The sequence below is a fragment of the Esox lucius genome, chromosome 19, assembly GCF_011004845.1.
Source record: "Esox lucius isolate fEsoLuc1 chromosome 19, fEsoLuc1.pri, whole genome shotgun sequence".
Classification (NCBI taxonomy): Eukaryota; Metazoa; Chordata; class Actinopteri; order Esociformes; family Esocidae; genus Esox; species Esox lucius.
The window spans coordinates 7060896-7078241 of record NC_047587.1 but is presented as its reverse complement, the minus strand read 5'-3'; the positions used below and the strand labels follow the sequence as shown (position 1 = coordinate 7078241).

The following is a 17346-nucleotide window of genomic DNA, read 5'->3' as shown; positions in this document are numbered from 1 at the left end:
TCAATGCTCTTACTGAGGGAAGGAGGTTGTTGGTCTAGATCTCACGATACATAGCCCCATCCATCCTCCCCTCAATACAGTGCAGTCGTCCTGTCCACTTTGCAGAAAAGCATCCCCGAAAAATTATGTTTCCACCTCCATGCTTCACGGTTGGGATGGTGTTCTTGGGGTTGTACTCATCCTTCTTCTGCCTCCAAACACGGCAAGTGGAGATTAGACCAAAAAGCTCTATTTTTGTCTCATCAGACCACATGACCTTCTCCCATTCCTCCTCTGGATCATCCAGATGGTCATTGGCAAACTTCAGACGGGCCTGGACGTGCGCTGGCTTGAGCAGGGGGACCTTGCGTGCGCTGCAGGATTTTGATCCATGACTGCGTAGTGTATTACTAATGGTTTTCTTTGAGACTGTGGTCCCAGTTCTCTTCAGGTCATTGACCAGGTCCTGCCGTATAGTCCCTCACCTTCCTCATGATCATTGATGCCCCACAAGGTGAGATCTTGCATGGAGCCCCAGACCGAGGGAGAATGACCGTCATCTTGAACCTCTATAATTTTATAATAATTGCGGCAAAAGTTGCAAAATAATTATTAAAAAATCAAACAATGTGATTTTCTGGATTTTTGTTTTAGATTCAGTCTCTCACCGTTGAATTGTACCTATGATAAAAATTACAGACTTCTACATGCTTTGTAAGGAGGAAACCCTGCAAAATTGGCAGTGTATCAAATACTTGTTCTCCCCAATGTTTACTGATTGTTATTGTATAAATGTCATTCACAAATGAAAGAAAAACAAACATTGTTGTGCCATGAAATGAAATCGCTTTGGCAGTGTAAAGTTCAATTTCAGTCTCGCTAGAAATGGCTCAATTCTTATGACTATTCCAGGTAGTAAGAAGATACGAGTAGGTCTATTACTGGCTAATAAGCTATTAAAATGGCCAGTGGCAAAAGCCACACAGTTCATAGATGCTATTTGTGTTGGAAGTAAACTTAGTATGAAACGTTAGTCAGTTTAACACAATGCTTAATGGTATCTAGCTAAATATTCAAAGTTATTGTGATGTTAATGGATGCCAAAATGATTTAATGTTGAGACGCAATATTATGATGAGGTAGTGTATCCCAATCAGTCCCTAGAGTAATCTCTTTCTAATTTAAAGCATTGAATGTAGTGTATCAACCCTGTTATACCTGTTGTTGGTTTGGATGTTAGCTAATGAGTGGGACTAGTTTCAAGAACCGTGAAGTTTCGACTAATTTGTTTAACAACGCACAACACAGCCTGTCACACATGACGCAGGACACAGCCTGTCACATATGACGCAGGACACAGCCTGTCACATATGACGCAGGACACAGCCTGTCACATATGACGCAGGACACAGCCTGTCACATATGACGCAGGACACAGCCTGCCACATATGACACAGGACACAGCCTGCCACAAATGACGCACGACACAGCCTGCCACATATGACGCAGAACACAGCCTGTCACATATGACGCACAACACATCCTGTCACATATGACGCACAACACATCCTGTCACATATGACGCACAACACATCCTGTCACATATGACGCACAACACAGCCTGTCACATATGAGGCAGAACACAGCCTGTCACATATGACGCAGAACACAGCCTGTCACATATGACGCAGAACACAGCCTGTCACATATGACGCAGAACACAGCCTGTCACATATGACGCAGAACACAGCCTGTCACATATGACGCAGAACACAGCCTGTCACATATGACGCAGAACACAGCCTGTCACATATGACGCAGAACACAGCCTGTCACATATGACGCAGAACACAGCCTGTCACATATGACGCAGAACACAGCCTGTCACATATGACGCAGAACACAGCCTGTCACATATGACGCAGAACACAGCCTGTCACATATGACGCAGAACACAGCCTGTCACATATGACACAGAACACAGCCTGTCACATATGACGCAGAACACAGCCTGTCACATATGAGACCGTGGTTCGAATCCAGGGAGGGCAACAAAATTCATTCCTTCTAATCGCGGCTCCGGCCGAACAAGGCTTGCTTGGTTCCTTTTCTTGTTTAATAGAGATGCAGACATGATCCTCCCCATTGAAACTAAGGTTATCATTACATGTTGTCCTTTATGACAGGAGACTACACTTTTAAAGCTGCTGAACTCACATAGTTAACGTAAACAGAAACCTCATCTCACCATGCCCCAAGTTTGATGCCCCCTTTTCTTCTAACGTTGCAGCATTAATGACAAGCGGTTATGGGATGCTAATAAACCTTTTATCTTTTTTTTTACTAGCAGGACGGTCCTCAATGTTCTTTAGCGTCGCTGCCATGATAATAAAAGCCTTAAGGCACTACATTCTAATCAAGGAATTTTCTAATTGAATTATTTCTCAAATTGTCACTGCGCTAGTTCATTTATTGGTGGTGTGGACATACAGGAACTTTGATCTCTGTAGTCTCTTCCCGTCTCCATTACTTTAACAGGAGTAGGCTAACTTGCCCGCCAATTTATTCTATGAGAAATATATATTTTCCTCTTCGGGAAAATAGTATGTCCTTGCACATATTATGCTAGTAGTACCTATACATTGGCCATTATGACTGGGTCTGCGCTTGTTGTTTCCAGTGACTCATCAAAATGAATATTACATGTAATAGTTTAAGACAGTCAGTAGGCCTGATCCAGTCCTGAAAGACACTTGTGGTTTTCATCCTCTGCTTCTACAAAACCAGAGATATTTCAACCCTCCAGTGCCAGAAGTCATACCGAGGCCCTTTCACAGAGATGCTGGTTATACCAGCTAAGCAATAACATTTGAACTTGTGACTGTCCTCCTTTTTGTCAAATGTATTCACTATTCATGTTCCTTCCAGCAGGATTAGGACGTATAAAAGTGTGACTGCTCATATAATTGTTGGAGATGGAGTATATTCCCCCATAAAAGGAATTTTAAAGAAAACGCTTTGTGAACTTCCTTGACCTCTGTGTTTTACAGTGTAAAAAAAAAATACATTTTAAGTGCTTTTCTGGAATTACAATTGAATACAAAGTGTGTTCCACTGACATGAAAGCTTCTTTGTAACTAAAGTATTTGGAAACTCGTTATATGAATGTTAGTCCATTATGTCCTAGAGGAACAACCTAAGTGGAAGAAATGTTAAAATGTTCTCTTTTGTATGTTATTTGAAATGGGTCTTCTGGGCATTTTGCTGAAATGTAGGTATACTTTTTACGAGGAAGTTAATAAATATGCCTCTCAGTAACACATTTACCTCTGTTTCTCTCTTGCTCTCTTTCACACACTCTCTCTCTCTCTCTCTTTCTCTCTTTCTGTTATTTGTGCTCTTCTATAACCCGGTAGGCTCTCCGGACACCCTGGAGAGCTAGGTGCAGTGTAAAGTGCTGCGTGTGGTGTAGTCACGGAGTGAGCTGTCAGGTCAAATAGAGCTAAACAAATATCACAGTCATACCTTTTTCCTAAATCAGATTATGTATTTATTGTAGCTTGAAATGTGCTGAATGCCTGAAACGCTGTACGACGTTTGCCTTGTCTACAGGTCTTTGGTGTCCAGACAACTCAGATGAATGTCGTGTGGCACATCAGGGGCTTTTTCTTTTTTCAGGTCAATTGCTTTCCTCAGCGGCATAGTGCTCTGTAGTGATCCAATTAAGTTATAGTGACATCTACCAGTGGAATCTAAAAAGCAGCGTGTATTTGAACTGTAGATGAAGTCAGTAATTTGGAATGTGGTTATCACTCCAGGCGAGAACAATGAGCAGATGAATGTTGTACCAAATCCGTGCTATGACAGTGGTGGCCAAATCCCACAGGCCAGATCCTGCCCATTTAATTTGCCCCCAGGGAGATATTTGTATGGGGGAGGGGGTTGAAATCCTGATGCCATCCATCAGTAAAAATCTTTGCTCACCCCTTGTATATGGCAACATTCAGTGGCTCTTTTTCTACTCTGCCTGCAGTATATAGCTTTGTAGCTTCAGAAGAAAAAGGGAGAAGTGTTAGTGGTATTCTGGAGCCTTTTGTCAGAGACCATTTCTCCCTCGTGAGGGAACAGAGTGATACAGTTAGGCCACCTAACCTTCTTGCAGCTTTCAAATGTCATTTGTGTATTTTGTGTATTTATGAAAGCCTTGGCACCTGTCTCCGGTCCATTATGTGCATTGGAACTTTAAAAATGCATTGGAACACCTTGCTTTTGTCTTTCTATACCATTAGCTGAAAGTGGCTAGTTGACATATACCAGTATTTCACTCCAGGTGATTACTTTGCCTTGACATGCATCACACTAAAAGGTCTAATACTAAAACCACACTGTGAGCCTCTTCCAAAGCCTAACACACATACTATTAATACAGCCTTGCTTCAGCATTGGAAGGAAAAGTTGTCCATTAAGGCGTCACCGTTTGACCCTGAGGTCTAAGCTAGCAGGCTGAGTCACTCAGTATTGCTCAGGGGTCTTTCCTGTGATTTAGCTCCGCGCTCTACAGGGGCAATACATGATCCTGTCCTCTGCCTCTATGCCATTATTTATGTGCTTGATTTAGCACGGCCATGCTTCAACGCAGTAAGCCGACAACCTGCCATAGGTTTTTTCCGTACGGTCCGGCGCCTTCCTGCTGTGTTGTTCTGTACTGTCGTAGAGGCACCTGGCCAAGTGAATGCAGGGAACCAGAACAGCTCCAACCCACTCCCCCACCCCCACCGGTTCAGCCCGGCCCATATCTGATTGCATCACCCTCCATGTGTTGGCTGATCACAGCAGAGGGCCTGCGGGCGTGATGGCAGGGAGGTCCTCTCCTCAGCGGCTCCGTCCCAAACGTCACCCTGTTCCTCATTATGGGGACTACCCTTGACCAGGGCTCTTGGCAAAAGCATGAAGGGAATTGGGTGCCAGTTTGGGGACGCAGGCCGCTCTCCCGTTAGCCGCCCCTCCTCTCCCGTGTGGAATGGAAGTATTTCTGCTGGCTGCATGGGGGGGAAATAACACTCCCATCCTGAGGCCAGGGCCCACAGGCTAGCTAAGGCCCCACCGCACAACGCGCTGCTGCAGGGAATCTGGGAGGGAGATGGGGAGGTATTTCTGGGGTCTAAACCCTGTAATGAACCATAGAAGCAAAGTTATGTTTTAGCGGAATATGACGCAGGGGGTATTCATCTCCATGTCTGCTCCTTACCATGTATCCTACAACCTCGTCGAGCATGAAGAAGAGTAGCTCCGTCAAAATAAGGTATAATAACGCGTGAGTCCGTTGCTTTCATTCTGTGGCAATCTTGATGTGCCAGAATTCATTAAGGGGTTGTTTTGGTCATTTTAATTAGATTTTTTTTAATAAAATGGCAACAGCCTGAGGCCTGTGTGGTTTTGACATCACAGCCACCTGACGGGTTACCATGGGAGCCAATCAGAACGGCCTCCTGCATCTGAAATGATACCTTATTCCCTGCACTACTTTAGACCAGCACCTAAAGGGCATAAGCCAGCCTGAGACATTTCTTTGGTTTCTCATTGGTAAATGACAGGCCTTTTGTTAGATAACAGACATCATTAAATGGGGTTCCAATTTGCCTGTGTGTTTTATAAACCTTGTGCTAAATGTTTAATTGACATAGAAATGCAGTAGCGTGCCAAATATTTAGCAGTCAGACTAACAATATATTGTTTACTTTCATTATTGAAGTCTATTTGACTGCTGTCGGGACCACACAAATAGGGAAAATGCGTTCATTCTGAAAATTAAATAGTTTTTAAGTAAACACATTTGCTTTGGGATTTTTAATAATAACAAATGTGTTTTTTGCTGGAATGATATAACAGTTCATACAATTCGTCAGCATATTTTCCCCCAAAGGAAAGATTGAAAGCCAAACATTTAAACCTACACACAGTACATTACTTAGATAAATACACAACACATCCTCCAAGACTATATTATACATATACTGTCACTACATATACACACAACACATCCTACTATATTATACATATACTGTCACTACATATACACACAACACATCCTACTATATTATACATATACTGTCACTACATATACACACAACACATCCTACTATATTATACATATACTGTCACTACATATACACACAACACATCCTACTATATTATACATATACTGTCACTACATATACACACACAACACATCCTACTATATTATACATATACTGTCACTACATATACACACAACACATCCTACTATATTATACATATACTGTCACTACATATACACACAACACATCCTACTATATTATACATATACTGTCACTACATATACACACAACACATCCTACTATATTATACATATACTGTCACTACATATACACACACAACACATCCTACTATATTATACATATACTGTCACTACATATACACACACAACACATCCTACTATATTATACATATACTGTCACTACATATACACACAACACATCCTACTATATTATACATATACTGTCACTACATATACACACACAACACATCCTACTATATTATACATATACTGTCACTACATATACACACAACACATCCTACTATATTATACATATACTGTCACTACATATACACACAACACATCCTACTATATTATACATATACTGTCACTACATATACACACAACACATCCTACTATATTATACATATACTGTCACTACATATACACACACAACACATCCTACTATATTATACATATACTGTCACTACATATACACACACAACACATCCTACTATATTATACATATACTGTCACTACATATACACACAACACATCCTACTATATTATACATATACTGTCACTACATATACACACAACACATCCTACTATATTATACATATACTGTCACTACATATACACACACAACACATCCTACTATATTATACATATACTGTCACTACATATACACACAACACATCCTACTATATTATACATATACTGTCACTACATATACACACAACACATCCTCCAAGACCACATTTCATAACAACAACAATTATAGCACAAGCCTGTCTCCACATGTACACAGAAATAAGGGGTAATGGGCTACCTGCCATCAGCTACATGCAGGCCTAATCTAATCACACACAAATAGAAAACTGTAATTGTAATCAGCTAAGCTATCAGCAAAGAAAATGCAATCAGGCAAAGAAGCTGCCAACACCTCCCAAGCGTGTTTGTGGTATAATAATATTATAAATAAAAATGCTACATTCGTACATTACATCAGTTCAGCATCAAAACACAGTTAAGGTTTGCTCCATCTGAGGATTTCTGTCCACAACTCAAGTCCACCACCAACAAAATGGATGACAAATAAGATGACACTATACTACTCAGTTTGAAAAACCCAAGTCCCACTACTGATCCCAATCCCAGACAGGTTGGCTAACCAGACATTGTTGTACGATACATCCAAAAAGCCTGCTAACCGACCCTGCAGTTATACACAATATACAGAGAATGCACTGTAGACCTCCAGGACAGGGACAGCTTTAGCTGGGGATACCCTAAGATGATATCTCCCCTAGCACTGGTATGGTTTAAATTACCAGTCATTTTGTCTTACAGTATTCAATACAAGGAATCCAGACCTTATAAAAGTTGCCTGGTACAACCCGAAATGTTATAATAATTGAAATCCAGACAAAAATAGAAAGACATGTCTGCCAACTATTGTGACATTGTGAGAGCATAATCAGCCTTCCAATTAACAGCAATCTGTTTCTTAGCTGCTATAAATTCTAGGTTATACAATTTCTTCTGATAACAATCTCCATTATTAACATTTCAAAGGAAACAATAACTTTGGGTAGGCCAGGTATCAATCTGTAGACATTCTGAAATAATAGACACCAATCTTTGCCAGAAAATAGAGCTTTTCTCAAGACCATTACATGTGTATTGTAGCTATGTCCTTTTTTTGACAGGTAGTGTGTTCTGTGGGTTTTCTAAATGGCAGTATCATCAGCATCAATAGCTTCTCCCCAGGCTTCTTTGTCCTTTTTTTTGTCATCAAGAAAAACCTATCAACCTCTGCTGAATATATACCAATCAGCCATAACATTATGACCACCTGCCTAATGTTGTGTAGGTTCCCCTTTTGCCAACAAAACACCTCAAAACAGCCCGTTGAGGCATGTACTCCACTAGACCTCTGAAGGTGTGCTGTGGTATCTGGAACCAAGACCAAGATCCTTTAAGTCCTGTAAGTTGCGAGGTGGGGCCTCCATGGATCGGACTTGTTTGTCAAGCACATCCCACAGATGCTCGATTGGATTGTGATCTGGGGAAATTGGAGGCCAAGTCAACACCTTGAACATCATTGTGTTCCTCAAACCATTCCTGAACCATTTTTGCTTTGTGGCAGGGCGCATTATCCTGCTGAAAGAGGCCAATGCCATCAGGTAATACTGTTGCCATGAAAGGGTTCACATGGTCTGCAACAATGCTCAGGTAGGTGGTACGTGTCAAAGTAACATCCACATGAATGGCAGGACCCAAGGATTCTCAGCAGAACATTGCCCAAAGCATCACACTGCCTCTGCCGGCTTGCCTTCTTCCCATAGTGCATCCTGGTGCCATGTGTTCTCCAGGTAAGCGACGCACACGCTCTCAGCCATCCACGTGATGTAAAAGAAAACGTGATTCATCAGACGAGGACACATTCTTCCATTGCTCTGTGGTCCAGTTCTGATGCTCACGTGCCCAGTGTAGGCGCTTTCGGCAGTGGACAGGGGTCAGCATGGACACCCTAACTGGTCTGTGGCTACGCATCCCCATACGCAACAAACTGCAAAGGATTGTGTGTTCTGACACCTTTCTATCAGTACCAGCATTAACCTTTCCAGCAGTTTGAGCTACAGTAGGTGGTCTGTTGGATCGGATCACACGGGCCAGCCTTCTCTCTCCACGTGCATTAGTGAGCCTTGGCCACCCATGACCCTGTCGCCGGTTCAACACTTTTCCTTACTTGGAACACTTTTGATAGGTACTGACCACTGCAGACCGGGAACACCCCACAAGGGCTGCAGTTTTGGAGATGCTTTGACCCAGTCGTCTAGCCATCACAATTTGGCCCTTGTCAAAGTCGCTCAGATCCTTACACTTGCCCACTTTTCCTACTTCTAACACATCAGCTTTGAGGATAGAATGTTCACTTGCTGCCTAATATATCCCACCCACTGACAACTGCCATGATAACGAGATTATATAGTGTTATTCACTTCACCTGTCATTGGTAATAATGTTATGGCTGATCAGTGTATTATATTTTACTTGGGAAAAGACTGCAAGCATGAGCTGCAACATACATATTTCAGTCTTTAACATAAAAATTACATTACATTTTGGTTTAATAATAGTAGATAGTTATCTTACTAGGCTCCTCTTCCTTTTCTCCTTCACTTCTTTCTCTATTCCTCCCCTCTTTGCAGGTGTCTCTGGGCTTGGTCCACGGCCGCGCCTCCCACATCATCTGGCCACCCAATCGTTGGCAGAGGATCGAGCCGTCCATACCCCCTGAGCGGATGCCCCTGCTGAACTGGCACGCAGATGCAACAGAGGACGAAGAGAAGGACTGAGGCCTGCTGGTGGCCATATCTATCCTCTATCTCCTGTCGTACATGTAAAACTGTCAAATTTGTGGCACGTCTCTGACATCTCTATGTTGTTTGAAAGCTGATGGTGTCAGTTGTGTCAATACCTATTGCCTGTATGTCTCAGGGGCTCAGGGGTCGATTGTGAAATGCAATTTCACAGCCATGTAATGTGAACAACTGCTAGACAACGTATAGAGTTGTGTGTCTAATTGACGAAAATCTGCTGAATTTCGTGAAAGGCTGATTCATAAAAGGCCACGATTTATAAATGAAACACTTGTTACATGATTTCAAGAAGCAATTAAAACATGTCCAATGGTTTTTAGCTCCTTTTTTTCTGTCATTTTTACACTTCAGTAGAGGCAACGTGATAAATACAGAAGATGGTCTTTTTGCCGAAAAGGATTCAACCCACGCTTCAGATGTACATCTGCAGACAGCGACCCGGGCCCCTGGATCACCGGGCCACAAAGCTCTAGGTTCTAGTGGCCATGCTGCAGTACGACCATCTGCATCAGGCATTGCCTTTAGCCGTCAGCCATAGACGGAATGCTTGAAATCTGACAGCTGCTTTACGATCTGTGCGACATTGCGTCCGTGCTCAAGAACCGAAGAGGTTTGATTCTTTGTGGCTGACATGCAAGTTCATTCTTTCTTGTGCATAGTAATAAATGAGAGGTTTTATTATTTCTGTCAGGTTTTCGGGTGTAGCAGGTAGAATATCAGATTGATGCAACGCTGGTGGCACTGTGTTGTAACAAGTGTAGTGTAGCTGAAGTGTAAGTGCAATTCCAGATGAAGTTAACACTGACTGTAATATTACTATATTTATATTCCCTTCTTTTCACTGTAGTGTTTTTGCATGTGCGGTTTTTGCTAAATTATACCATAGTATTCTATTCACTGTGAAAAACACTGCAGCAGGGATTTTACAGGCTACTATGGTATTTACTGTAGTGATTTTACAGACATAACTGTAGTATTTGCTGTTCTATACTGTAGTATTTGCCTTCATGTTCTTAAGCAAAAAGCAGAGGATTTTTCCTTCAGGAAACCTACTAGATAAACAATAAAAAGGCAAGCATATATTATGTAGGTGGTACTGTGATCGGAATGGTAGTTCAGTTCTTAAGCTTTTTTCCATTTTGCAAAGAAAATATTTACTACTATGTACAGAGTCCTCTACTATTATTGGACCCCCTTGGTAAACATAAGCAAAATATAAGATATTTTTATTGTTACACTTCAAATACAAAAGAAGTCAAATTGTTCACAGTCATTTGTTTAAAATCTTTCAGAATTAGTGGCAACCCTAAAAATGGTTATTAACCAAATTTAATAGAAGTATTTTTCCCATTCATATGTTTTCTTAGGAACTCCTAAGAAAACATCAATAATGTTGTCATCAATAATTTCCTGTTTCACTAGGGTATACATGTGAGATGACACACATGCCAAACTTCTTAACACGGTGGAAGGTCGGAGACAAACCATTAGGCAATGGCATAAGTTAGACGGTGGCATTTAGGCCACTAACAACTAGGTGGGTTTAGCATAAAAAGAGGGAAGGCCATGAACACTGATGTGTGGCAAAGGGTGTGTGATGTTGTGGGGGTGTTTTGCTTCCAAAGGCCTGGAAAGCTGGTTAGGATACATGGCAATGATATTCTTTCATAGTCTCATCTTAACCAAGACTACCATTATTGTGAGGGACAATGTAGCATTAAGTTGATTTTAGCCATGGGAAACAGATATAGGGGAAGGCAATAGATGGGGCATATGAAAATATATATTATGTTAATACAATGTGTATACTATAGAATGACAGTATATGGTCAATGCTAGATTATCAAAGTATATGTATAGTATTCTACAGCATTTGCACATACCATTTTTGTGTAATTTACAACCTGCCTTAATCTTAAAACCAAACTCAACAAGATTGCATTATCAAATACAGTGGATAACATTCCCTTACAGGCCCAAACAACATCAGCAAATTCTGTTGGACATATTTGAATAATGCTTGCATTGTTGTCTGTTTTAAGTAGGAGGTTGTCCCACAGTTTGTGTATGACGATGTCATGTGCTGAAGTTACCTTTAACATTATGCAGCTGTTGGGCAAACATCATTAAAGTGTTCACTGCCAAAATACATTTCCCACTGCTTCTGGTTAGTTGACTTATGAGAGAAAACATCACAAGCATGTTTTCCTCTGTAGTGAACACAACCCCAGAACCCCTGTGGAAACCCCAGATCCCGTGTTCCAGATCTTCCACATGACAAGTTTGTTTGAAGTTATAATTTGACTTCAGTGGACTGCAACAGGGAAGTTCACTACGGCTGAGATTTTATTGAACCATTTTGTTGCCAGAAAGCTTATTTACATAAAACAGACTGGTGAACTTTTCTTTTCATACGTTCAGCAAATAGGGCAGGGGGGTCACTGGGAACAGCTGTGTGAGTGCTGGTGTCTTTGGCCCTCCCACTGAGTTAAGACACACACACACACAAGCAAAGTGCTGTGGTGATAAAATATGCTTAATTAATCAACTGAGAATCATCTTTTAATAGTTTAAATGTAACACTCGAAGATTGCCAGTCCCAAGACGATCGTTTCTTGAAAATGCATGCAAACACAAGCGTTTATATGCACACCCATGGCATCATAATTTCTCCCAATGCTTGGTTTAATAACAAACACATTATGTCTTACCATATTCAGTTGCAAACTCTGCCATAATTAGGGGTGTGTCTGAAATCTTACTATAAAGAGGAACTGCTTTATATCCAGCAGATTATCTCCATTCAGCTAGCGAGGCTCGTGAGGGGCTAAGAGTGGACTCACCTGACACCTCATTTGCACAGGGAGTGACGTCTCACTTTGGGCTCGTTTAAATTATGAGAGTGAAAATACAACGCAAGATAAGTCTATCTGGCGTTTGAATAATTTCCATAGCGGTTGAATTCACACCGGCATGTTCAGGACGTACCACGCGGGATTGTGGACGTCAGTCGTGGGAAAGTCACTATGAGCTATGCGCGTGCACCGCACAGAAACCTGATGCAGCTCTGACACAATTGTCTCCGCGCTTGCAAAAGTCCAGAGGGGCTCTACTGAAAATGTTGCGCACAGTGTGTCGGAAGGTGGCGTCTCAAGCTATTGACATCCGCAAGTCAACACAGGAAAATAATATAGCGTCTCGAGTGATCTTCGACATGTCTCGGGAAAATGTAATGTAATGGAAACGAGCCCCTAATCTGATAAATCCAGACAAAGGGTCGATTTCCTTTGCTCGTGAGTGACGGGGACCACCTGCCATACAGCTGCGTTTCCATAACTCCGTTCCCAGGCCCACAAGGGGTGCAATTTATGAATTTCTTGCCCCATATATAAGTTTATTAACATGTTTGTTATTTCAAACCCCTGTGGAGTACTATGGCAAATACATAAAAGCACAGTCCATGGGGGTCCCCGGGTTAGGCTGCCATAAGGCTCATCTCAGGGTCTCACTGCGATGTTCTCTGGGAAACATTCCCATTCATTTGCTAGATTTAAAACCACCTTTTCTTGTTCAGGGAGGGACAAAATTATTGTGGTTGAAATGAATGTGGTTCCAACAAGTTGGCAGGGATTGCATTAGTCTCTGCATAGCTCAGAGGACAAGAGAGAACATCAACAGTTCTATGAAATAGTGCCAGTTTTCTACTGTCACTAAATGTGCCGAACAGCAGAGGTAGAGGACAGGATTCTCTGACTGATTGTCTCTACCGCTCAGGAAGTATGAAGTCAGATTCCCATCTGGAAAACCATACTGCTACAGAATGGGTTCGAAACCAGCCCACCAGCGCACTCCCATCATTCCCTCCAGATTCCAGCCTCTTTCATGGGCTATTACTCGTGGTCTCAAAACAAAATTATTGCTTTTGGGTATGCACATGTATTTAGGCAGACAATTACATTGGGCCATTACCATCAGACTGAGTAGAAAGCATGTAGCATACATCCAGGACCTAAAACAACGGATCAAGACTCTGACCTGTTGATTTATAACTTGTATCTAACATGTTTACAAGAAGCTGGAAAGGCTTGGCTCTTTATAATCTTATATTCCGTTACCTTGCCAACAAACCATGCATGCTTCAGCTGCTAGGATACCCTGGTCCTCTTGGTGAGATATGCCCTTATTTAGGCACACAACCAACTGACTCAGACTCCAAGCAATGACATGAAAGAATCTTTAGAAAAACATCTTAGCGATGCAGGCCCATCCTTCTGCTCTGCTGTCACCGGATGGAGAGGTGGAAAGAGCGAGAGAAAGACAGAAAGAGAGAAGGCCCCACCACTACTTTCAGATGGATTTTTATCCAGAATTCATGGTCTGTTCAGAGATTGTATGCAAGACGTGATTTAAGAATTCTGACAGAACTATATATCCTGAGATAATAGGAGCATCAGTCAGCCATATGACGTTTCTACTCTTCAAGGACAGCTCCTTCCTGCTGCTTGTTAAGACTGTACATTATTGCTGCCACTGTGTGTCCATGTTCACTGTCCCACTGTCCCCCTGTCCCCCGAGGGAGACATTACAATAAAATGTATTATAACCACAAAGGTAATACCTTACACCATGGTGCACCACTGCCAATCCTAAAATGAGAATACATTGAGAACAATAACTAAGAGATTAATCGTTGCCAAACTCTGTGTCTTACGCAGAGCAGAGGGGAATTAAAACCCATCATCGAGGAAGCAACTCTCCCCCATTTCAATGTCAATGCGTTCATACATATTGCAATAGTTTTCGCCCAGGCGTCGCCCTCTGTCGGTTTTTTTCACACTCTGTAATGAAATCTGGAGGCCGTCTGCCGCCCGCCATGCCTCATTTGACCGTTTGATTGCTCCTCTCTTAGCTATGGTCTTGACCAGTTTGAAATGCAATTATGCTAATCGGAGCACGGCCCAGGGTCACTCCGGCACTTTGGGGCTCTTACCTTGCCTCGGAATGTCTTACTCACCCCATCTTCCCAGCTCCCACACCCCAAAGGTATTTGGATGATCCAAAGGCGTATCATCTGGCCCTGTAATAGATATTAAACAGTGAGTGGCTGCATTACGTGGAGGTGCCCAGGGAATTAACCTCCTCTCAACCGAGGTAACACCATGCCGCCATCCGATGTATGTCCTAAGGTGTCTTTGACCTTTAATCATCATTGCCATTGTGGTTTGTGCCGGTGGTCCACCATTCAAAGGTGAGATGGTGGGGAAAGTCTGCTGAGCCCACAGAGGGCCCGGAATCGAACCCACGCCGCAGTGGTACGTGTGCGGTTGTTACTCGCAACATAAAACCATTCCTGAGTTAAAATTATTTACAACATAAAACCATTCCGGAGTTACAATTTTGTTCCTTACTGTAGTTGGTTTCAGTTTAAATGATCCATAAGAGACAATGTAGCCCGCTTAGCGTGGAGCAGTTTCTCAAGCAAGATATTTGCTACTACTGTCTTGGAGTGGTGAGGGTTAAATTGAACCCAGCAGTCATTGGCACAGCGGTTTGGAACCATCTTCCTTATTGGTCTATCAACTAACGGAGTTACAGCGCCTTATGTGTCAATAAAGAAATGAAATGTAGTTGAAGTCATGGAGCAGTGTATGTCACCAGAGAGGACTTAATCCTAGTAAAACAGACTGACAATGCAGTTCTGTACACGTAAAGAAAAAAATTCAGAATTGTAGTATGTTCATAGGGTGAAAATACAGTATACAGTATATAAAACCTAGGAAAACCATTCTGACTGCTGTGAGCCTTTAAAACATGTTTGACCCCTAATAAGTGGTCTGACCTGGAATGATTAGTAGGCGTTTACTGAGAGAGATTAATTCTGTATTCTGTTTGTAGCTACGGGTGATGTGGAGCTGGACAGGAGGGTGTTAAAATGCCTGGATCAAATGTGCCCTGGGCTCACGCTGATATAATCACCCAGACTGTTCCTCTCACTAGACTATTCTGGGATAATTGTATGTGGTTAGTCAGTGTGAGCACAGAGCAGCCATTAACTTGCTATTTCTATTATCGTCACCAACTCTCAACGTTCAACTAGGAAATCAGGGTAGAAGAAAAAGTCACACAAAATAGTTTTTCTTTTTTTGCCGGATGGCATTAGCGGAGCTGGCCAAGAAGAGCGAATGTCTGTTACTAAGTGACTGACTGGCTGGCTAACTGGCTGGCTGGCTGTCCCTTGTTCAATAGTGTGGTGGTTAGAGATGCAGACTTCTAAACAAGAGGTCCAGCGTTCATGCCTCGTCACAGTCAATACAAATTATGCTTTAGGATTTGTTCAGGATAGACAGAAACTTTGCTTGCTACAACCTTCAGTGGCTACATTATTTGTAAGCCTAAAATAAAACTGTTTACGGTTAAATTGCGACTATTTCTGGTGGATTTTCAAAGAATGCATCCTTGCATGCTTTTTGGGGAAATACAGGCTATATGACAACACCCTGGGCAGTAAAAGATGAGGGGTTTCCACGATTCTCATGTCTTTTCACTTGATGAAAAAATCTGTTATTGTCACCTGTATTGATAGTTATTCTATCGATGTCAATCACAAATGAAAGAAAAACTAACGTTGTTGTGCCATGAAATGAAATAGCAGTGTCAAGTTCATCTTCAGTCTCACTAGCAATTTCTCAATTCTTAGGACTATTCCAATTGGTAAGTTAGTAGTAAGCCTTTATCTGGCTAATAAGCTGTTAAAATAACCAGTGGCAAAAGCCATACAGTTCATAGAGGCTATTTGTGGTGGAGGTTAACTTAATAAGAAACGTTAGTCACAATGCTTAATGGTGTCTAACGAAATATACAAACTTGTGATGTTAATGCGTGACAAGATTATCTAATGTCGAGATGCTACACCAACACTCTTTTAGCTCCATGGCATAGTGATCAAAGCCATAGCCTCCTTATCTGGTTTATTCAACTGAAATCAATCCTAGACAGTGGTTGGCAGAATGTTAAAATATATTCAAGTCTATAAAAATAAATATTTGAAAATAAAGGAAGCCTTAGAAATCTATAAATAACAAATTACTAATCATAAGTTCAGTTCAGTTTTATCATTCATAGCTCTATTTTCTAAGCACACATCAGGAACTGTGTTGAAGCTGCATTGATTGACCCTAACCCACCACAGACTCTAGAGTTGCATATGGAACCAAAACTTTGGCATAGCTAATGCTTTGGCGGCAGAGGGTTAAGCCAGGAATTAATGGCGAAGATGGGTCAAACTAAGGATATTTCTGGTCAAATATACAATGAGGAGTCATATAAATACCCTATCAGAGTTAACAGTTTCTGCACCAGGATGTCATTACCAAATATAACACAGCATAATAACTTTATTTGCTTGGTTAATTTGCCTTGGGTTTTCTCTCAGAGCTTCTGGCAGAAGCAGCTGTATGTGCCATTCAGATTTTTATATTTTTTCTATCCATCACTTATAGCACCAGAGAGCATGTGTAATGCTTTTCTCCTCGGATTGGATAAATTATTCCCTGACAATGACAATAATATTGGTTTAGCCAGATAACAACTGATGAGACTCATTTTTACACATTGAAAGTTGCATGATGAAAGGTTTTTGCAGCCTTAGACAGAAATTAAAGTTCATTATCTGCTTGGGACATT

The 17346-nt window shown here is 41.6% G+C and overlaps 1 protein-coding gene across 9 annotated transcripts in view; it reads left to right on the top strand.

The window, feature by feature from the left end:
- Positions 1-11796, top strand: part of immp2l (inner mitochondrial membrane peptidase subunit 2) — a 128633-nt gene extending 116837 nt beyond the window's left edge. For 5 of the 9 annotated variants that reach the window (XM_010883218.5, XM_010883214.5, XM_010883219.4 and 2 more), the window contains exons 6-8: positions 3396-3470; positions 3592-3657; positions 9493-9982. In XM_010883218.5, the coding sequence (XP_010881520.3) occupies positions 3396-3470; positions 3592-3657; positions 9493-9639 (288 nt within the window). In that variant the 3' untranslated portion in view covers positions 9640-9982. Of the gene's footprint in view, positions 1-3395; positions 3471-3591; positions 3658-9492; positions 9983-10014 lie in introns of those variants that run through there. The other 4 variants (XM_010883215.5, XM_010883217.5, XM_010883216.5 and 1 more) reach the window with 4 other exon arrangements.
- The last annotated feature ends 5550 nt before the right edge of the window (positions 11797-17346 follow it).